At 50.8% G+C, this 21,735-nt stretch overlaps 2 protein-coding genes across 7 annotated transcripts in view; one reads left to right on the top strand and one right to left on the bottom strand.

Moving 5' to 3' along the window:
- Positions 1 to 383: 383 nt before the first annotated feature.
- kif17 (kinesin family member 17) lies at positions 384 to 17,670 on the top strand. 5 transcript variants are annotated; one of them, XR_010324912.1, is made up of 15 exons: positions 384 to 1,513; positions 1,884 to 2,030; positions 2,406 to 2,507; positions 3,614 to 3,803; positions 4,065 to 4,517; positions 6,435 to 6,538; positions 8,380 to 8,542; positions 9,086 to 9,183; positions 10,084 to 10,187; positions 12,745 to 12,973; positions 13,276 to 13,534; positions 14,860 to 14,939; positions 15,207 to 15,324; positions 15,947 to 16,220; positions 17,498 to 17,670. XR_010324912.1 is itself a non-coding variant. In XM_064305208.1 (14 exons), the coding sequence occupies exons 1-14, from the start codon at positions 1,283 to 1,285 to the stop codon at positions 16,132 to 16,134; spliced, it is 2,463 nt and encodes an 820-aa protein (XP_064161278.1). In that variant the 5' UTR covers positions 384 to 1,282; the 3' UTR covers positions 16,135 to 17,670. The 5 variants fall into 5 exon arrangements, 4 of the variants coding, with proteins under 4 accessions (XP_064161278.1, XP_064161277.1, XP_064161280.1 ...); XM_064305208.1 differs by having other exon boundaries at positions 14,863 to 14,939; positions 15,947 to 17,670; XM_064305207.1 differs by having other exon boundaries at positions 15,947 to 17,670.
- Positions 17,671 to 17,854: 184 nt separating this feature from the next.
- The window catches only part of phc2b (polyhomeotic homolog 2b (Drosophila)), a 40,715-nt gene continuing 36,834 nt past the window's right edge, over positions 17,855 to 21,735 (bottom strand). Inside the window, exons 15-18 of one of the 2 annotated variants that reach the window (XM_064305206.1) lie at positions 21,176 to 21,683; positions 20,769 to 20,947; positions 20,635 to 20,668; positions 17,855 to 19,960 (exon numbers count right to left, since the gene is read on the bottom strand). In XM_064305206.1, the coding sequence (XP_064161276.1) occupies positions 21,529 to 21,683 (155 nt within the window). In that variant the 3' untranslated portion in view covers positions 17,855 to 19,960; positions 20,635 to 20,668; positions 20,769 to 20,947; positions 21,176 to 21,528. The remainder of the gene's footprint in view (positions 19,961 to 20,634; positions 20,669 to 20,768; positions 20,948 to 21,175; positions 21,684 to 21,735) is intronic. The other variant, XM_064305205.1, reaches the window with a different exon arrangement.

The raw sequence follows: 21,735 nt of genomic DNA, 5'->3' as shown, positions 1-21,735 counted from the left end.
ACCTTTTCTCGCCGAAGTCCCTGTTTAAAGGGACTTCACCTGCTTTGGTGCCCGTAATAATAAGATAATATAAATCTTTATATATACTTTAGAAAGCTGACATTTCCTTGTCCTCGCCTGACAGAAGATAGTTTTTCTGGTACCTAAATGTTTTTCTTCCAATGCCCATTGTGGAATAGTAATTGTAATTAATTGGTCAGATGATGGAAATGTTTTCTAAAGTGAGTAAAAAGATGATTTCTCAAATTAAAACTGTGTCTGTCAATCACTGTTTCCTGGGACACATCAACCTCAGCAGGCAGAGAGTCCTAGTAACCAGGCAATAACTAGAGATCCTGTGTTTTATTAGGCCAACGTATAAAATCTGTTTAACCAAAGTTTTCGGGGGGGATGTTAAGTTGATTTTAAATCTACTCAACTGGCCTGTAATCGAATGAACGTTCGAAAAGGAAATCGGGATTCGTACAGGAAAAAAACATTCAAATACTTAAATAAAAAAATTCTGTTTTATCAAATGAAAACCAATATATGAATGTCACCGTCGTACCCCAAAACTGTAAGGAATTACTAACGGTGAAGTGAATAACGCCTGGATTTTGTTTAATGTACTTCTCGACTGCGCAACTTTGCTGACGTTCCCTTGAGTTTCGGTGACGTTATTGTCGAAGTTTGTAGTCGCCTAGCAACATAGAACGCCGCGGTAGGAGAACCCCGTCCGTCTGCTGCAGCGCCGAGACTCCGATGTGATAATGGTGTTTGTTTAGCTACAGTTTTATAATGTGAGCAAATGGTGCATGTATTTATGGGACCACGAATGATGACGTCGTTGGGTACCTGTCCGATAATACACCGCAGTTCCCATAGCAAGAGGATGCTGCTGTGGTTTTGATAACAAGGGGAGTGATGTCTTGATGTTGTGGTGTTTTAACTAGATGTGATAGCCATCAATCTATATAGTAACAAGATTGATAGTGATGGCATTTAACAAAAGCGGACTGGAAAAACTCGAATATTTCGTTTGCATTTCATTTGGTTTAAAGACAGGTGGTTGCTCATTAGCAATAGCCAACAAATTGCAGATTGTTTCTGGAAATTGCTGATGTAATGGTACCAGTGATATGTGATTAAAATAAAGTAACTGCTAGGTGACTGACGCATAGCAAAGTTGGCCAGCCAGCAAGCAAGCCACTTTGTGTCACGTTTTTATTAAGTATGCGTCAATTCTCTACTTTATTTAGCGCCATAGCTTTGTAACGTTACAGCAAACCAGTCGGAAGCAAAAATGGCTTCAGAGTCCGTCAAGGTGGTAGTCAGGTGTAGGCCAATGAACGACAGAGAGAAGGCACTGAACTGTAAAACGGTGGTGTCTATTGAACCAAGTCGATGTCAGTGTTTTATCGAAAAGCCCGGAGCGACAGAGGAGCCCCCCAAACAATTCACATTTGACGGAGCCTACTTCACCCACCAGTCAACCGAGCAGATGTACAACGAGATCGCCTACCCTTTGGTGGAGGTAACGCGTCCCGTTTCTATGTTAGGACAGAGGCAAGGCCCACGAATTTCAGCAATAATGGGCTGTGAAGTTATTGGATAGCGGTAATTCCAACCTGAGACAAAATACTGTACTTCAATAGAAACGCATGCCTGTGTTTTACCAGTATTATATTGCTAATAACTATTTTATACCAAATCGGAATAGGCTAGAAGTAGTTTTTTAAGAGTTGTTTTGTTTTCTTTGCCGCAGTTGCTATTCATTATTGTGGCCACGTCTTGTTATCCCTAATAATTTAATCTTCTAGACCATAATTTGTCTGAGGTAAATTGTAAGGACTTGTTTGTGGTTAGTAAGGAGAGAGGGAAAGGCTATTTTCTTCTTCCACCAGGGGGTGACAGAGGGCTACAACGGGACGATATTTGCGTACGGGCAGACCGGGAGTGGGAAGTCGTTCACCATGCAGGGAGTGGCCGAGCCTCCCGCGCAGAGAGGAATCATCCCTCGCGCCTTCGAGCACATCTTTGAAAGCATCCAGGTAGTCGGCTCTCCGCGCACACTCGGAAAGAAGAGAAAGCTGGGCGGGAAATGTTGTCTGTAATGTGGTAATCTCTGCAGGCTCACCTTGTCTGACTGAGCATTCCTGCATCCAGGGCATTGTGCGCTTTCAGCCTTGCTGTTGACACTTGAGTCAGTCAGAGATGATGCAAACATCTCTGATCGTATATTTATTAACAACACCGGGACCTGTGGGTTGGTGGATGGAAGAATGTTGCTGTTCCCTGGAACATCCCTTTGCAGTCACAGGATCACAAACGGGTTCCAGTATTAGAATAATTATTTTAGTGAAAAGCATAGCTGGTCTGCATCTTGGTAAAATTCAGCATTGCCTTGTCCTCCTCTGTTTAACCAGTGTGCTGAAGACACTAAATTCCTTGTGAGAGCTTCCTACCTTGAAATATATAATGAGGAGATCAGAGACCTCCTGGGAACTGAGACCAAACAGAAATTAGAGGTATGATGCTGCATGGCTATAAATGTGTGACTAATGACACTGAATATTTGTGATTTAACAAAATTTAAAAAAAGCAACAAAATGCTGAGTTATTTATTATCTGCAACCCTTTCTGTAAGCTGAATTTCCTGCCAAGTTGTTGAACCTTAGTGGGGTATCCAGGGGGCCTGTTACCTGAGCAACCCCTTGAGATGGAATGGAAGTGTGCATGGCACACAAAGGTTGTTGCCCTGGTAACAAAGGAAAGGGCCTCAGTCATAGGCTGTTGCTATGAGCATGGTTACCATGGTTACCATCATCAGTGGAAAATGAGGGAGGTCTTCTGTTATTTCAGCCTGACCTCTGACATTAAACTCCATCTCTTCAGGGGAAAGAAACATGTAGAGGGTTTCAGCTCCATTAGCAGGACAGAGACACTGGGGATTATGGCTGATGCTAACAGAAGAGTGGAGCAGAACAGGTTCTGCTGATGGTCTCAGCCTCTCAGGCTGCTGGGGTGAATTCATGAATGTGTCGTGCGTTTGGGCTTGCCAAACATTTAGAACATTTAAGTTTATTTCTTGCTCAAAAGTGATCTTTCATTTTTATGATGAATGTGTGTGTGTGTGTGTGTGTGCGTGCGTGTGCGTGATTGTGCATATGTGTGTGTGTGCGTGCGTAATTGTGCATATATATGTGTGTATATATATATGTATGTGTGTGTGCGCACGCGTGCATGATTGCGTGCGTGCGCGTGATTGTGTGTGTGTGTGTGTGTGTGTGTATATGTGTGTTTATGCGTGCGTATATGTGTGTGTCCGTATATGTGTGTGTGTGCGTGTTATATATATATATATATATATGTGTGTGCACGTGTGTGTGATTGTGTGTGTGTGTATATGTGTGTGTATATATATATGTGTGTGTGTGTATATATATGTATATATATATATATGTATATGTGTGTGTGCGTGCATGCGTGTATGTGTACATATGTGTGTATGCGTGCATGCGTGTGTGTGCATGCGTACGTGTATATATGTGTGTGCGTGTATGTGCGCGCGCATGTGTCTGTGCGTGTGTGCGCGCATGTGTGTGTGCGCATGTGCGTGTGTGCGCTGTATCAGCTGAAGGAGCACCCGGAGCGGGGCGTGTATGTGCGGGATCTCTCCATGCACACGGTCCACAGCGTTGGGGAGTGTGAGCGCATCATGGAGCAGGGCTGGAAGAACCGATCTGTGGGCTACACCCTGATGAACAAGGACTCCTCCCGATCCCACTCCATCTTCACCATCCACCTGGAGATCTGCAACACAGGTCAGCCCACAGTCATACACACATGTACACACGCACAGGCACATACGCACACATGCACATATACGCAGGCACGCATATACATACGAACATACATATGCATATGCTCGCACACACACACACAACTGAGAAGGTGATCAGTTTTTGTGGAATAAAAACAGCATTTGGCTCCTGCACAGTGGGTAAAAGCATCAAACGACATCCTAGCTTTAGTAGGGCTTTCCCACATTCTTATAAAATGTGTGACTCTTGCGCCCCCTCAAGATGGGGCAGGGGAGGACCACCTGCGTGCTGGCAAGCTGAACCTGGTGGACCTGGCAGGCAGCGAGCGCCAGTCCAAAACGGGCGCGACGGGCGAGCGCCTACGCGAGGCCACCAAGATCAACCTCTCCCTGTCGGCGCTGGGCAACGTGATCTCTGCTCTGGTGGACGGCCGCTCCAAACACGTCCCCTACCGCGACTCCAAGCTGACCCGCCTGCTGCAGGACTCGCTGGGCGGGAACACTCGCACCCTCATGGTGGCCTGTCTGTCCCCTGCCGATAACAACTACGAGGAGACTCTGAGCACCCTGCGCTACGCCAACCGGGCTAAGAGCATCCAGAACCGCCCACGGATCAACGAGGACCCCAAAGATGCCCTGCTGCGGGAGTATCAGGAGGAGATCAAGCAGCTGCGCGCCCTCGTCTCTGGCCAGCTGGGCGGCGCCACCCTGTCCTGTGAGCACCAGGGGCAGCCTGACGACCCGACACAGCTACCCGTTAGCCTCCCGCACTCCCTCCATCTGAGCCCAGCTACCCATTAGCCTCCCGCCCTCCCTCCATCTGAGCACAGCTGCCCGTTAGCCTCCCGCCCTCCCTCCATCTGAGCCCAGCTACCCGTTAGCCTCCCGCACTCCCTCCATCTGAGCCCAGCTACCCGTTAGCCTCCCGCCCTCCCTCCATCTGAGCCCCGCTACCCGTTAGCCTCCCGCACTCCCTCCATCTGAGCCCAGCTACCCGTTAGCCTCCCGCACTCCCTCCATCTGAGCCCAGCTACCCGTTAGCCTCCCGCACTCCCTCCATCTGAGCCCAGCTAACCGTTAGCCTCCCGCACTCCCTCCATCTGAGCCCAGCTAACCGTTAGCCTCCCGCACTCCCTCCATCTGAGCCCAGCTAACCGTTAGCCTCCCGCCCTCCCTCCATCTGAGCCCAGCTAACCGTTAGCCTCCCGCCCTCCCTCCATCTGAGCCCCGCTACCGTTAGCCTCCGCACTCCCTCCATCTGAGCCCAGCTACCCGTTAGCCTCCGCACTCCCTCCATCTGAGCCCAGCTATCCGTAGCCTCCCGCCCTCCCTCCATCTGAGCACAGCTGCCGTTAGCCTCCCACCCTCCCTCCATCTGAGCCCAGCTACCCGTTAGCCTCCCGCCCTCCCTCCATCTGAGCCCAGCTGCCCGTTAGCCTCCCGCCCTCCCTCCATCTGAGCCCGCTACCCGTTAGCCTCCCGCCCTCCCTCCATCTGAGCCCAGCTACCCGTTAGCCTCCCGCACTCCCTCCATCTGAGCCCCGCTACCCGTTAGCCTCCCGCCCTCCCTCCATCTGAGCCCCGCTACCCGTTAGCCTCCCGCCCTGCCTCCATCTGAGCCCCGCTACCCTAGCCTCCCGCCTCCCTCCATCTGAGCCCGTACCCGTTAGCCTCCCCCCTCCTCCATCTGAGCCCAGCTACCGTTAGCCTCCCGCACTCCCTCCATCTGAGCCCCGCTACCCGTTAGCCTCCCGCACTCCCTCCATCTGAGCACAGCTGCCCGTTAGCCTCCCGCCCTCCCTCCATCTGAGCCCCGCTACCCGTTAGCCTCCCGCCTCCCTCCATCTGAGCCCCGCTACCCGTTAGCCTCCGCCCTCCCTCCATCTGAGCCCCGCTACCCGTTAGCCTCCCGCCCTCCCTCCATCTGAGCCCCGCTACCCGTTAGCCTCCCGCCCTCCCTCCATCTGAGCCCCGCTACCCGTTAGCCTCCCGCCCTCCCTCCATCTGAGCCCCGCTACCCGTTAGCCTCCCGCCCTCCCTCCATCTGAGCCCCGCTACCCGTTAGCCTCCCGCCCTCCCTCCATCTGAGCCCAGCTACCCGTTAGCCTCCCGCACTCCCTCCATCTGAGCCCCGCTACCCGTTAGCCTCCCGCCCTCCCTCCATCTGAGCCCCGCTACCCGTTAGCCTCCCACACTCCCTCCATCTGAGCCCCGCTACCCGTTAACTTCCCTCCCATCCCAAGTGAAACCTGTTCCACCCCCTCAGCCCTGAACTCAAATGGTTACAGGAGCAGCAAAGACTGCTTTTTTGTTTATTTATCTTTGTGATAAAAACTTCTTTTTTTGTGGTAGCACTTTAACAGTCTGAGCAGATTTTTACTAAATATCTGAAATGTGCACCACATGAACAGCTATACATGTAAATGACTCTGTCCCACTGTGGTTTATAGGATTTAATTATTTAAACCACAGCAAGCATTGTTATTTACATATGATGAATGGGGACAGGAAGTTAGGGTGGTTTAGGGGGTATTCTTTGAACAGGCTGGATGCTGTACATAAGCTCTTAAGGCTTGTAAAATGTGCTGTTACAGTCTGGGTCTAAACACCAAATCCTCATCCTGTACGGCAGCTCTGCTGGCCAGCCAGATGTCTGAGGCACCCCCTGGTGTTAAGTCTCGTCGCCAGTCCAACACCACAATGGACAGTGAGGCTGAGACAGAGAAGATAAAGCAGGTTGGAATTCTCTCCTGTACCTGTACACCTGAATCTGCATCTCTACCACTAGCCATGTCTGTGTGCGTGCAGTTCATCTGTGTTCATGTACATGTTTTTATGTACATGTATACTTACGTGCATGTGTATATCTACATGTGAGGTTATGTACATGTATTTTTGACCATGTGTGCATGTTCATGTCTGTTCATCTACATGTATATCTTCATGTGTGTTCATGTCCATGTTTATATATTCATGTGTGTTCATGTATATGTGTACTTATGTACATGTGTATATGTTCATGTGTGTTCATGTATGTGTACATGTGTATATGATCATGTGCTCTTATGTACATGTGAATATGATCATGTGTATATGTTCATGTGTGTTTATGTACATGTGTATGTGTTCGTGTGCGTGTATATGTGTGTTTATGTACATGTGTATATGCTCCTGTGTGCATGTATGTGTACTTATGTACATGTGTATTTGATCATGTGTATGTGTCCATTTACATTATATTTATTTGGCAGACGCTTATCCAAAGCGACGTACAAAAGTGCATTTCATGGTCATGGACAACTACAAAACACCGGTTCAGTAAGATACAATACTTATATTGTACAGCTATTTTTAGCCAAGAACACAGTTTAGTTCACACAGTGAACACTGTTCTGACCTAACCTCTGCTAAGCCAACTAGGCAGAAGAACAAGCTACAATATTAGGACAAATACAAATTACCAAAAAGTGCTGAAATGGGGGTACATGTAACGAGTGTCATGAAAGGGGGGGATTTAAAGTGAAATGATATACAGAGTGGTGGTAGTTAGTCCAGCTATAGTCTGAAGAGATCAGTCTTCAGACCACGGCAGAAGATGGGTAGTGAGGGAGAGGTTCGAAGAAGGACAGGGAGTTTGTTCCACCAATGGGGAGCTAGGGTGGAGAAGATCTGTGATCCCTTTACTCAGGTTGGAGGGGGTTCAAGGCGCCCTGCTGCTGCAGAGCGGAGTGGTGGAGCAGGCGTATAGCATCGAATCATGTTCTGCAAGTAGATGGGGGCGGTCCTGTTGGCTGCAGTGTAGGGGAGGGTCAGGGCTTTCAACCGGATCCTGGCAGCGACCAATAGCCAATGGAGTGGTCGCAGCAGAGGAGTGACGTGGGAGAATTTGGGAAGGTTGTAGATGAGCTGGGCAGCGGAATTTTGAATCATCTGTAGTGGCTGTATGGCACAAGCTGGCAGGCTTGCAAGGAGAGAGTTGCAGTAATCAAGGCAGGAGGTCACCGTAGCCTGGACAAGCAGCTGGGTAGAGTGCATAGTCAGGTATGGTCAAATCCTTCTGATGCTGTACAGAAGGAATCTGCAGGACCGTGATGTTGCCTTGATGTGCTCCTTGAGGTCCAGCTGGTTGTCCAGGACCACCCCCAGGCTCTTTGCAGAGTGAGAGGCAGTCACTGTGGTGCCATCAACCGTAGTAGTGAGCTCACGTAGTAGTGAGGTCTTGTATGGGAAGAACAGCAGCTCAGTTTTGTTGAGGTTGAGCTTCAGTTGGTTGGCTGGCCATCCAGGTAGAGATGTCAGCCAGGCAGGAAGATATCTTATCATCAACCTGTGAGGCGGAGGGGGGGGGGCGGGGAGAGAAAAGAAGAGTTGCATGTCGTCTGCATAACAATGATAGGAGAAGCCGTGTGAATTAATAACTAAACCAAGACATTTGGTGTATATGGAGAACAGCAGAGGACCCAGTACTGATCCCTGCAGTACTCCCGTAACAAAGGAATAAGAAGCAGAGGCTTCATGTGTGTATATGTACATGTGTATATGATCCTGTGTGTTTATGTACGTGTGTGCGTGTGCAGGAGTATGAGGAGAAACTGGCCAAGCTGCAGGCGGAGTATAACGCAGAGCAGGAGTCCAAAGCCAAACTGCAGGAGGACATGCTCACCCTGCGCACCTCCTTCCAGTCCAAACTGTCCAGCTTGGAGAAGACCAGAGGCAGCCAGGCCCCCCGACACAGAACCGGTACCCCCCCCCCCCCTTCAATCCTCACAACCTGGCCCCCCCACACAGAACCGGTACCCCCCCCAATCCACACAACCTGGCCCTCCCACACAGAACCGGTACCCCCCCAATCCACACAACCTAGCCCCCCCACACAGAACCGGTACCCCCCCAATCCAAACAACCTAGCCCCCCCACACAGAACCGGTACCCCCCAATCCACACAACCTGGCCCCCCCACACAGAACCGGTACCCTCCCCAATCCACACAACCTGGCCCCCCACACAGAACCGGTACCCCCCTCCCTCAATCTACACAACCTGGCCCCCCCACACAGAACCGGTACCCCCCCTCCCCCAATCCACACAACCTGGCCCCCCCACACAGAACCGGTACCCCCCCAATCCACACAACCTGGCCCCCACACACACAACTGGTACCTCCCCTGTTCTGCTCTGTGCAGATACAGGTGTTATTTGTGTGGAGGTGCTGGTCTGTGCAGATGCAGGTGTTATTTGTGTGGAGGTGCTGGTCTGTGCAGATGCAGGTGTTATTTGTGCCAGGTGTTACCAGCAGCATGACTCCGCCTGGAGAGGATGTGTCTCGGCCTGGGACTGCCCCCCCCCAGGAGGTCACAGGGGTTGAGCAGGCTCTGGCTAAGGTACGTGGCTGCTTCCCCAGTTAGAAGCGTTGGATCAGATTTGACAGATGTACAAATTCTTACATTTTAAAAATGCATTTTTCTTAAGAGGCTATTTGGCTTCAGAACCAAAGTTAGCCTGTGAACGTTTGTTCAGCACTTCTGAGATGATTGCAGTGACACAATGCTAGCCACAGGCCCGTATTATCGCAGTGACACAATGCTAGCCACAGGCCCGTATTATCGCAGTGGCACAATGCTAGCCACAGGCCTGTGTGTCGGTCCGTGAACAGAAACTGCCATGAACAGTCCTCTCAAACTCATCCTGTTCCATCGTCTGACAAAAGGTAGCGCATGGCATGAGCTGCACTGCTGCGTCTTAAATGCACACAGCCTGCGCTGCTGCGTCCTAAATGCACACAGCCTGCGCTGCTGCGTCCTAAATGCACACAGCCTGCGCTGCTGCGTCCTAAATGCACACAGCCTGCGCTGCTGCGTCTTAAATGCACACAGCCTGCGCTGCTGCGTCTTAAATGCACACAGCCTGCGCTGCTGCGTCTTAAATGCACACAGCCTGCGCTGCTGCGTCTTAAATGCACACAGCCTGCGCTGCTGCGTCTTAAATGCACACAGCCTGCGCTGCTGCGTCTTAAATGCACACAGCCTGCGCTGCTGCGTCTTAAATGCACATAGCCTGCGCTGCTGCGTCTTAAATGCACACACAGCCTGCGCTGCTGCGTCCTAAATGCACACAGCCTGCGCTGCTGCGTCCTAAATGCACACAGCCTGCGCTGCTGCGTCTTAAATGCACACAGCCTGCGCTGCTGCGTCTTAAATGCACACAGCCTGCGCTGCTGCATGCTTGTTTGAACTGAGACAGCTTCCTCACATGATCTGAGATGCTCTATTTGGCTCATTCAGATGAACCAACCACAGGGGGCCGGTCATGTGAACAGAGAGGAGGCAGCGGATTCGCCTCCCATTGCTACTCCAGGACCACTAGACCAAAAACAGGTTCTGGAGAGGTAATCAAAACATCACCTGATACAGACACAGCAAATACACACACAGTACGTAAGAACATCACCTGATACAGACACAGCACATACACGCACACAGTACGTAAGATCATCAGCTGATACAGACACAGCACATACACGCACACAGTACATAAGGACATCACCTGATACAGACACAGCACATACACACACAGTAGGTAAGACCATTATCTGATACAGACACAGCACATACACACACACACACACAGTACGTAAGAACACCACCTGATACATACACAGCATATACTGTACACACACAGTACGTAAGAACATCACCTGATACAGACACAGCACATACACACACTGTGTGACTGTAGTTAGCGAGTGGTTGTTGGCGGTGACTGTAGTAGTGTAGTGGTTGTGGGTGGTGACTGTAGTAGTGTAGTGGTTGTGGGCGGTGACTGTAGTAGCGAGTGGTTGTGGGCGGTGACTGTAGTAGTGAGTGGTTGTGGGTGGTGACTGTAGTAGTGAGTGGTTGTGGGCTGTGACTGTAGTAGCGAGTGGTTGTGGGTGGTGACTGTAGTAGCGAGTGGTTGTGGGTGGTGACTGTAGTAGTGAGTGGTTGTGGGTGGTGACTGTAGTAGTGTAGTGGTTGTGGGTGGTGACTGTAGTAGTGTAGTGGTTGTGGGCGGTGACTGTAGTAGCGAGTGGTTGTGGGTGGTGACTGTAGTAGTGAGTGGTTGTGGGTGGTGACTGTAGTAGTGAGTGGTTGTGGGTGGTGACTGTAGTAGCGAGTGGTTGTGGGTGGTGACTGTAGTAGTGAGTGGTTGTGGGAGGTGACTGTAGTAGCGAGTGGTTGTGGGTGGTGACTGTAGTAGTGAGTGGTTGTGGGCTGTGACTGTAGTAGTGAGTGGTTGTGGGTGGTGACTGTAGTAGTGAGTGGTTGTGGGTGGTGACTGTAGTAGCGAGTGGTTGTGGGTGGTGACTGTAGTAGTGAGTGGTTGTGGGAGGTGACTGTAGTAGCGAGTGGTTGTGGGTGGTGACTGTAGTAGTGAGTGGTTGTGGGTGGTGACTATAGTAGTGAGTGGTTGTGGGTGGTGACTGTAGTAGCGAGTGGTTGTGGGTGGTGACTGTAGTAGTGAATGGTTGTGGGCTGTGACTAGTAGTGAGTGGTTGTGGGAGGTGACTGTAGTAGCGAGTGGTTGTGGGTGGTGACTGTAGTAGTGAGTGGTTGTGGGAGGTGACTGTAGTAGCGAGTGGTTGTGGGTGGTGACTGTAGTAGTGAGTGGTTGTGGGTGGTGACTGTAGTAGTGAGTGGTTGTGGGTGGTGACTGTAGTAGCGAGTGGTTGTGGGTGGTGACTGTAGTAGTGAGTGGTTGTGGGCTGTGACTAGTAGTGAGTGGTTGTGGGAGGTGACTGTAGTAGCGAGTGGTTGTGGGTGGTGACTGTAGTAGTGAGTGGTTGTGGGTGGTGACTGTAGTAGCGAGTGGTTGTGGGTGGTGACTGTAGTAGCGAGTGGTTGTGGGTGGTGACTGTAGTAGTGTAGTGGTTGTGGGCGGTGACTGTAGTAGCGAGTGGTTGTGGGTGGTGACTGTAGTAGTGTAGTGGTTGTGGGTGGTGACTGTAGTAGTGAGTGGTTGTGGGTGGTGACTGTAGTAGCGAGTGGTTGTGGGTGGTGACTAGTAGTGTAGTGGTTGTGGGTGGTGACTGTAGTAGTGTAGTGGTTGTGGGCGGTGACTGTAGTAGCGATTAGTTGTGGGTGGTGACTGTAGTAGCGAGTGGTTGTGGATGGTGACTGTAGTAGCGAGTGGTTGTGGGTGGTGACTAGTAGTGTAGTGGTTGTGGGCGGTGACTGTAGTAGTGTAGTGGTTGTGGGCGGTGACTGTAGTAGCGAGTGGTTGTGGGTGGTGACTGTAGTAGTGTAGTGGTTGTGGGTGGTGACTGTAGTAGTGTAGTGGTTGTGGGCGGTGACTGTAGTAGTGAGTGGTTGTGGGTGGTGACTAGTAGTGAGTGGTTGTGGGTGGTGACTGTAGTAGTGAGTGGTTGTGGGCTGTGACTGTAGTAGTGAGTGGTTGTGGGTGGTGACTGTAGTAGCGAGTGGTTGTGGGCGGTGACTGTAGTAGTGTAGTGGTTGTGGGCGGTGACTGTAGTAGTGTAGTGGTTGTGGGTGGTGACTGTAGTAGTGTAGTGGTTGTGGGTGGTGACTGTAGTAGTGAGTGGTTGTGGGCGGTGACTGTAGTAGTGTAGTGGTTGTGGGCGGTGACTGTAGTAGTGAGTGGTTGTGGGGGTGACTGTAGTAGTGAGTGGTTGTGGGGGTGACTGTAGTAGTGAGTGGTTGTGGGCGGTGACTGTAGTAGTGAGTGTTGTGGTGTGACGTAGTAGGAGTGGTTGTGGTGTGACTGTAGTAGTGTAGTGGTTGTGGGTGGTGACTGTAGTAGTGTAGTGGTTGTGGGCGGTGACTGTAGTAGTGTAGTGGTTGTCGGCTGTGACTGTAGTTGCGAGTGGTTGTGGGTGGTGACTGTAGTAGTGAGTGGTTGTGGGCAGTGAGCCTGGTCAGTGATTGTGGTGTGTGCTCTGTATGTAGATTGCAGCAGTTGGAGAAGGAGTTTGTCGGGGGAGAGCAGGCTCGGAATGAGGAGCTTCGACAGAAACACAGGCAGAGGAAGACTCTGGCCGACCAGAGGAAGAAACAGCTGATCGACGCACTGGCGGACAGCAGCGAGGACAGCGACAGTGTCCTGCTTCATGTATACGACTCCATCCAGGAAGAGGTGCATGCCAAGAGTCGAGTCCTGGACAGCACTCAGCGCAAGGTGAGAGGGAGAGGCTGAGTGGAGCGAGTGGAGGAGCAGCCAGTGTTTGGGAGCGTTTGTAATGTGTGGTGGTGTTTGGGAGCATTGGTAAGGTGTGGTGGTGTTTGGGAGCGTTGGTAAGCTGTGGTGGTGTTTGGGAGCGTTGGTAAGGTGTGGTGGTGTTTGGGATTGTTTGTAAGGTGTGGTGGTGTTTGGGAGCGTTGGTAAGGTGTGGTGGTGTTTGGGAGCGTTGGTAAGGTGTGGTGGTGTTTGGGAGCGTTGGTAAGGTGTGGTGGTGTTTGTTCTGCGGTGTGTGAGCACAGTTGAAGGCAGCGAAGATCGAGATCCGTGATCTGCAGTCGGAGTTTGAGCTGGAGAGAGATGACTACCTGGCCAGCATCCGGCGGCTGGAGCGCGAGGGGCAGCTGCTGCAGGGCATTCTGGAGCGCGTGGCGCCGCTCATCCGCCGCGACTGTAACTATAGCAACCTGGAGCGCGTGCGCAGGGAGGCTACATGGGACGAGGACAGCGCCACCTGGAGGCTGCCAGAGATCACGCTGCAGAAAACCGCCCTGCCGGCAGGTGATTGGGGGTGAATGAATCATACAGTGACATCAGAGCCAGCTGCTGTGACATCAGAGCCAGCCGCTGTCATAAATGCACTATGCAGTCGTTTTAGGGCACAGTCATCCCTGGGCCGCACTATTCAAGTGTAATCAAGTCAAAATCAAATCAAAAATGTATTTATATAGCGCATTTCTCAAGCAATACGCTTCACAGATAACCCTGACTTTTTAAAGGCTGGGTGTGGTATATGCTGGAGCACTTTGGGGCTTCAGTAATCCTCGGGCTCGCTCTGAGGGACATACAGGGAGGGGGAGACTCACCTGTGTATAGCCTGGCTCTGGGACATACAGGGAGGGGGAGACTCACCTGTGTACAGCCTGGCTCTGAGGGACATATAGGGAGGGGGAGACTCACCTGTGTACAGCCTGGCTCTGAGAGACATACAGGGAGGGGGAGACTCACCTGGATATAGCCTGGCTCTGAGGGACATACAGGGAGGGGGAGACTCACCTGTGTATAGCCTGTTGTGGCATACATGGAGGTAGCTCACCTGGTACAGCTTGCTTGAGAGACATACAGGAGGGGAGATTCCCTGTGTAATGCTGTCTCTGTGACATAAGAGGGGAGATCCTGTGTACAGCCTGGCTTGAAGACATACAGGGAGGGAGACTCACTGGATATAGCTGGCTTCGGGAATCAGGAGGGCTCCCTGTGTATAGCCCAGTAGTATGGTTGCCATACATTAAGCTCCATGGAGAGATTATTAGACACAGACGTGGTTGCTCTCGGAGATGGTGTCTCTTCACATGAAGGCTGGGTCTGTGTGGGTGTGCTGAATTTCTGAATAAAGCAGGACCTCTTGGTTTGTGTTTCAATTTTAGGGGTTCCCCTGTAGGAATGTGTTGGGGTTCACACTAAAGCGCTGTTTCAGGGGTTCACCTTAGAGCGCTGTTTTAGGGGTTCCCCTGTAGGGCTGTGTTGGGGTCCACCCTAAGGTTCTGTTTTAAGGGTTCCTCTGTAGGGCTGTGTTGGGGTCCACCTTAAGGTTCTGTTTTAGGCGTTCCCCTGTAGGGCTGTGTTGGGGTTCACCCTAAGGTTCTGTTTTAGGGGTTCCTCTGTAGGGCTGTGTTGGGGTCCACCCTAAGGTTCTGTTTTAGGGGTTCCTCTGTAGGGCTGTGTTGGGGTTCACTCTAAAGCGCTATTTTAGGGGTTCCCCTGTAGGGCTGTGTTGGGGTTCACTCTAAAGCGCTGTTTTAGGGGTTCCCCTGTAGGGCTGTGTTGGGGTTCACTCTAAAGCGCTGTTTTAGGGGCTCACCCTAACAGTCTGTCTTCTCTCTCAGCAGTACCTCCTGTGTCTGGCGGCAGTCAGGGAGGGGCTCCTGCGTGCCGGGTCTTGGCGGGAGACGGCAGTGACTCGCTGGTCTGTACTTTATTCAGCTTCTGAGCGCTCAGCAGACAGGCTTACAGTTATTTTCAGAATTATACATTCATAAATGTCATCTGCCATGTCCCCAGTTTGTAATCCGCACCTGTAATCCGCACCTGTAATATGTACCTGTAGTCCACACCTGTAATCAGCACCTGTAATTCACACCTGTAATCAGCACCTGTAATTCACACCTGTAATCTGCATCTATAATCCACATCTGTAATCTGCACCTGTAATACACACCTGTTGTGCCCACAGGAAGAGGACAGGTATAAAGAGATGCTGAACCGCAGTGACAGTGAACACATTGCCAGTAACTACTTCAAATCAAAACGAGCCAATCAGCTGCTCGCATCTGAGCCCAAGAGGAATCTGGGTAAGATCAGGTTTACCAGAAAAACAGCTCTTCAGTATTAATTTCAGCATTTCTCAGACATTCTTATCTAACCTAATCCTAACTAACAAAGTTTATATTTTTTACATGCACTTACACACAGCTGCATATCCTAGTAACCAGTTTGTTTCTGTGAGCCGGTTTGCACAGACATCCCGTTTTATGGATCTGTTTGGTATTTCTTCCGTTCTGTAGACTCAGAGAGGTTCAGAATTTAAGGAAAGGGCTACAGCTGGTTCTGGTGTGGAAAGCACGAGAAAAGGGACAGTGTTATGGGGCAACAGGGATTTCCAGTGCTTGGGGTGGGGGGGGGGGCCCAGTGTCGCCCTTGGTGACATTGGTGGAATCAGGGAAGCTTAGAGCTGCTGTACCTGCTCACTGGATTCCTTGCTAAAATGTCCCGTGAGCTGCAGGTTGAAATCATGTGAAATCAGCAGTAATCCTCTGTAGTGTCCTGCTTCACACCTGTTCCTAGTGGATAGCCCTGCATTGTAAAAATCAGGATCTCCTAGCAAGATGGAGAATTGAAAAACTGTGTTAATGACACCATCCGAATCCTGGGAAGCGGACTTGTGTGAACCATGTTAACCTGCCTCCCCTGCAGCACCCCTCGGCCCCACCCTCAGCACTGGAGCCCCCCCTCTCACCTCCAGCACCTCCAGCTTCGCCCCCCCATCTGCAGAGTCTCATCTGCCCCGCCCCTTCCGCCTGGAGTCCCTGGGAGTCCCTGGCACTGGCGCTAAGGTCAAGCGCAAGAAAAGCAGAAGCCACATCTCTTATGATGGAAACTGAAGCTGGGCCTGAACATGACACTCTGGGTGTGACAAGTTGGTGTGCACCCCAAGTTCACAAGGGCCACCTCTGTCACACATCTTCAGGTATTTGCAGAAATCCTGTCATCTGTTTTTGAGAATCCAGGAAAAGGAGCCACGATGTGATGACCGTTAGGTAGGGGATGGGTGGCTAGACCAGGAGAACAGGCCAGGCCTCAGTGCACACTCATGCAGAACAGGCCTCAGTGCACACTCATGCAGAACAGGCCTCACTGCATGCTCATGCAGAACAGGGCTCAGTGCACGCTCATGCAGAACAGGGCTCAGTGCACGCTCATGCAGAACAGGGCTCAGTGCATGCTCATGCAGAACTTGACTCGCTCATGCCTGCAGATTGATCAACAACCTCTCTGGATCATGGCTGTAAAATTTTTTAAAGCCCTTTTGTTGAAGCTGCCTTTTGCAATGTTTTTCCTAAATCTTTTTGATGCCGTGCTTCCTCTGGTGTAATACCTGAGAGGCTGACCTGGTCAGCTGCAGAGTAAAAAGCAGCGGTAAGGCGGTAAGGCCTCCGACGATAAGCTTGCTAGTCTGAGCGTACCGGTACACCTGGATGGGACAGTGAGAGGTGAAAACCTAGTGCTAATGTAGCACAAGGACTGGCTTCGTGTTATTGGCATACAAGGGAGTGATTCTGAATTTGAATGAAGTTTTTTGGTCGTCTTACCCTCAAGGTCACATGACTCTGGGGAAGTACGCTCTTACTGTGATTTAATGCTGCATAAACCATTGAATGTATTCTTACTATTGGGTCATCATGGCTGCAATCAACACTGAATTTTATTATTTTCCTGTAATTTAATTACTGTTTTCATGGAATGTCATTTAATAGTTACAGGCATTAAAGGCATACTATGCAGGACTTCTACCTTCAAAATGTTGTAAATGAACCATTCTCAGTCACATCTATGATGCACTGGCAATCTGTCCATGCACACATTTGCTGAATCCGTGCTCCTCTGCCTGTATTACTACCCTAACCCTAACTAACCCTATATTACTTCCAACGTGTGTTTGGGACTTTTTTGGGGCGAGACATTCTGTTCTGTGTAGGGAGAGGTGGGTGTGGCTACAGAACCTGTGGGGTGGGATCAGGGTTCAGAGAGCTACTGCAATAGTGGAGGAGAAGAAGCTTAAGTACAGGGAATCTAAATGATAACAGGGCTCGTTCAAAAACCAGTTGGCCTTGGAATTGCTTTTCCTTGGTGGCAACATCTGAAGTTCACCAAGGAGATGAAAAGTGATGTGGAGTTGGCATGTTTTCTGTTGGACCAGCAGTGTAATCTCTAGCTGCACTCAAGGGTGTTTCTTTCCCTCAACAGCGGTGAGTGGGCGGGGTTGAGGATGGAGAAGACGACTTTGATTCTAAACATAGGACTACAGCAACACTACAAATCCTGCATAGTATACCTTTAATGTGGTATACCAATTACTGCTATTAATATATAAGTTACTAATATTATTAATGTGGCATAATAAATGGCTATTAATCTGGTATAGTAGTTAACCACTATTTTTTATTATTATAGTTCCTATTATTATTGTAATAGTTACTATTATTAATGTGGTATATTAGGATTTTTGTTACTGATGTGCACCAGTACCATGCAGAATAATTGCATCCATGGAGGTTATGTATATAATTCACCCCCCCCCCCCCAAGAAAGACAAAGCTGAGCTTCTTTTAAATTATTTTTCCAAGTAAAAAAAAACATATACAAAAAATTTGCCTGATAAATACAAACATTTGACAAAGCATTATCCTTTAAAAAAGAGAGAATAACATTCCCCACCAGACACAAACACAACACAAAAGGTCTTGGGTCTCTGCAGGAGAAGCACATTACAGTTTGGACACTGTCCCCAAAAACAGACCCAAACACACACGGTCACCCCCCAGCAAAAACATCAACTCCTAATTCATATGTACTTCTGTCATGTCTAAAGAGAAAGCAGTTATACAGGAAGTTTTATTGAACATATATTTTTTTAATTAAGCTATTTACTCATTTACTGTAGATTAAATAGCAAGTGTTTACCTCACTAAAGTAAAAGTGGAGATGAAAGCTCTATTCCTCGAGTTCTGATGTGAATGTAGTTTGGTCATAATTCAGAACGATGGGGGGGGGGGAGCTGTCACCAAATCTCAGCCATGATCCCTGACATCTGCCCTCGCTCCTGTGAGTCCACCTTCAATAGAACAGTCAGTCGGACCCCCTCATTGGCTTAGAAAGCTGCATCTTTTCAGTGGAGTGGTTTCAGGGACATTTTAGGATAACAAATTAAATAGTTGATTTTTAAAAATAGTGGGTAACCGCAGAAAGACAATTTTTAATTTCATTATGTTGGGTCTTTCTGAGCTGCATAAAGCACTAATAGGGTTAAATGTTTGAAAGAATATGAGCATGCAGGCGGACATTTCCACTGGGGATTCCCATGACAACCAGTTTCCGCACCAAATCTACACCTCCATCACTCTCAGTATTGAGGGAGGAGGGCCAGAGGTTTTGGTCAAAGTAAGAACAGTCAATCCATTTCAGAGATGAAGTCAAATCACTGGTTTGATTGCAAAAAGGATATATGAATCTTCCAAAGATGTTCTTTAATACAAATCTACAAGGGAGAACCCTGCCATTGAACCTTACTGAGTATGTTAGCTCTTCCGGCTGTTAGGTGGATAAATTAGAGGATGTAAACACAGTATTGCTTTTGTATGAAAGGACCATGGCTGTGTGACTGAGTGAGTGGCTATGCTGGGGCACATAAGGGCTGTAGTGAGCGTGGGCACATAAGGGCTGTAGTGAGCGTGGGCACATAAGGGCTGTAGTGAGCGTGGGCACCCATAAGGGCTGTAGTGAGCGTGGGCACACAAGGACTGTAGTGAGCGTGGGCACATAAGGGCTGTAGTGAGCGTGGGCACATAAGGGCTGTAGTGAGCGTGGGCACATAAGGGCTGTAGTGAGCGTGGGCACACAAGGGCTGTAGTGAGCGTGGGCACCCATAAGGGCTGTAGTGAGCGTGGGGACATAAGGGCTGTAGTGAGCGTGGGCACATAAGGGCTGTAGTGAGTGTGGGCACATAAGGGCTGTAGTGAGCGTGGGCACATAAGGGCTGTAGTGAGCGTGGGCACACACAAGGGCTGTAGTGAGCGTGGGCACACAAGGACTGTAGTGAGCGTGGGCACACAAGGGCTGTAGTGAGCGTGGGCACACAAGGGCTGTAGTGAGCATGGGCACCCATAAGGGCGAGCGTGGGCACCCCTGTGCAGTTTATTGAAGACACTGAGCTCCAACATCTTAACGAGAAAGCAACACTACATCCCCCACCCACTCGGCCATAATATTCAACTTAAGTATTCAAAATATATTATAATTACACGATAAGAACAGAAAGTCTCCATATGGCTGATAGCACCCATAGTCCATCTCCAGCACTAAAAAGGCTCAGTAATGTGCAGTCTCTTCGTTTAGCCGCGGCGAATCCTGTCTGCACTTCCTGTGCACATGCACCTGTCCGTCTGTGCCTGTGGGAGTGGCCTGGCGCAGGACTGCCCCCTGGAGGCCGTAGTGCAGTGGAGCCATCAGTGTGGATAGGCTGCCTCCCCAGCCCTGAAGTCTCAAGTCAGCCAGATTTCACCCCGCCATAATCACCCCCCAGTCTCAGAGAGGAAGAGTTTACCAGCATACAGTCCGACCAGCCCCAGAGGAGCAGTCTCATCAGTGGAGTCTGAAAAACAACTCGCCCCACACACACTCACCCCACACACACTCACCCTGCACCCATCACTCACCCCACACACACACTCACCCCACACACACTCACCCTGCACCCATCACCTCCCACCCACACACCCACACATCACCGCACCCTCACTCACCCCACACACACTCACCCGCACCCTCACCCCCACACATCACCCCTCACCCAACACACTCACCCTCCGCACCCATCACTCACCCCACACACACTCACCCTGCACCCATCACTCACCCCACCCCTCACCCTCACACACACTCACCCACACACACACACTCACCCTGCACCCATCACTCACCCCACACACACTCACCCTGCACCCATCCTCACCCTGCACCATCACTCACCCCACACCACCCCCTCACCACCACACACACTCACCCTGCACCCATCACTCACCCCACACCACACTGCACCATCTGCACCCCACACCACTCACCCTCACACCATCACTCACCCACACACACATCACCCCTACCGCACCCATCACTCACCCCACACACACTCACCCCACACACACTCACCCTGCACCCATCACCCCTCACTCACCACACCACACACATCACCCTGCACCCATCACTCACCCCACACACACACTCACCCTGCACCCATCACTCACCCACACACACACTCACCCTGCACCCATCACTCACCCCACACACACTCACCCACACTCCCCTGCACCCATCACTCCACCCCACACATCACCCCACACACACTCACCCTGCACCCATCACCTCACCCTGCACCATCACTCACCCACACACACTCACCCTGCACCCATCACTCACCCCACACACACTCACCCTGCACCCATCACTCACCCCACACACACACTCACCCCACACACACTCACCCTGCACCCATCACTCACCCCACACACACTCACCCTGCACCCATCACTCACCCCACACACACTCACCCTGCACCCATCACTCACCCCACACACACTCACCCTGCACCCATCACTCACCCCACACACACTCACCCTGCACCCATCACTCACCCCACACACACTCACCCTGCACCCATCACTCACCCCACACACACACTCACCCCACACACACTCACCCTGCACCCATCACTCACCCCACACACACTCACCCTGCACCCATCACTCACCCCACCCATCACTCACCCACCACACTCACCCTGCACACCATCACTCACCCCACACACACTCACCCTGCACCCATCACTCACCCACACACACTCACCCTGCACCCATCACTCACCCCACACACACTCACCCTGCATCCATCACACAGTGGGTAATGTCACTCACCCTGCATCCATCACACAGTGGGTAATGTCACTCACCCTGCATCCATCACACAGTGGGTAATGTCACTCACCCTGCACCCATCACTCACCCCACATGTCACTCACCCTGCATCCATCACACAGTGGGTAATGTCACTCACCCTGCATCCATCACACAGTGGGTAATGTCCGCTGCTCAGTGCAGGGCTCAGTCTCTGCATGCGTCTGCTTAAATGAGCCGCAGGGTGGGCGTGTCCTGAGAGCTGCTGGCGTCTGGAGAGGAGTCTGAGAAGCCTGAGGGCGTGGCTTCAGGCTGATGTGGGCGTGGCTTTGGCTATGAGTCTTTGAGCAGGCTGATGTGGGCGTAAATCTTGAGTGCTGGACCCAACTTGATGTTCATGGCACTCATGAGATGGTCTTCCTTCAGGAGAAGCAGGGCCTGTCCGTCAATCTCCTGGGAGCGAAACTCCTCCGCTATCTCCTGGCAACCTGCCATCCAAAGGGTGGAGTTAGTGGTGCAAGACATGTCCATCATCATCAC

Source organism: Anguilla rostrata, chromosome 13, assembly GCF_018555375.3.
Source record: "Anguilla rostrata isolate EN2019 chromosome 13, ASM1855537v3, whole genome shotgun sequence".
NCBI lineage: Eukaryota > Metazoa > Chordata > Actinopteri > Anguilliformes > Anguillidae > Anguilla > Anguilla rostrata.
Note: the sequence above shows the minus strand (reverse complement) of the source record. Positions and strands in the feature narration are given on the sequence as shown.

Excerpts from the sequence above, each read along its gene's own strand:
- kif17 (XM_064305207.1), top strand. The coding sequence starts at position 1,283 with ATGGCTTCAGAGTCCGTCAAGGTGGTAGTCAGGTGTAGGCCAATGAAC. Across the intron at positions 2,508-3,613 it reads AGACCAAACAGAAATTAGAG|CTGAAGGAGCACCCGGAGCG; the intron begins GTATGATGCTGC and ends GCGCTGTATCAG. Across the intron at positions 6,539-8,379 it reads AGACAGAGAAGATAAAGCAG|GAGTATGAGGAGAAACTGGC; the intron begins GTTGGAATTCTC and ends GTGCGTGTGCAG.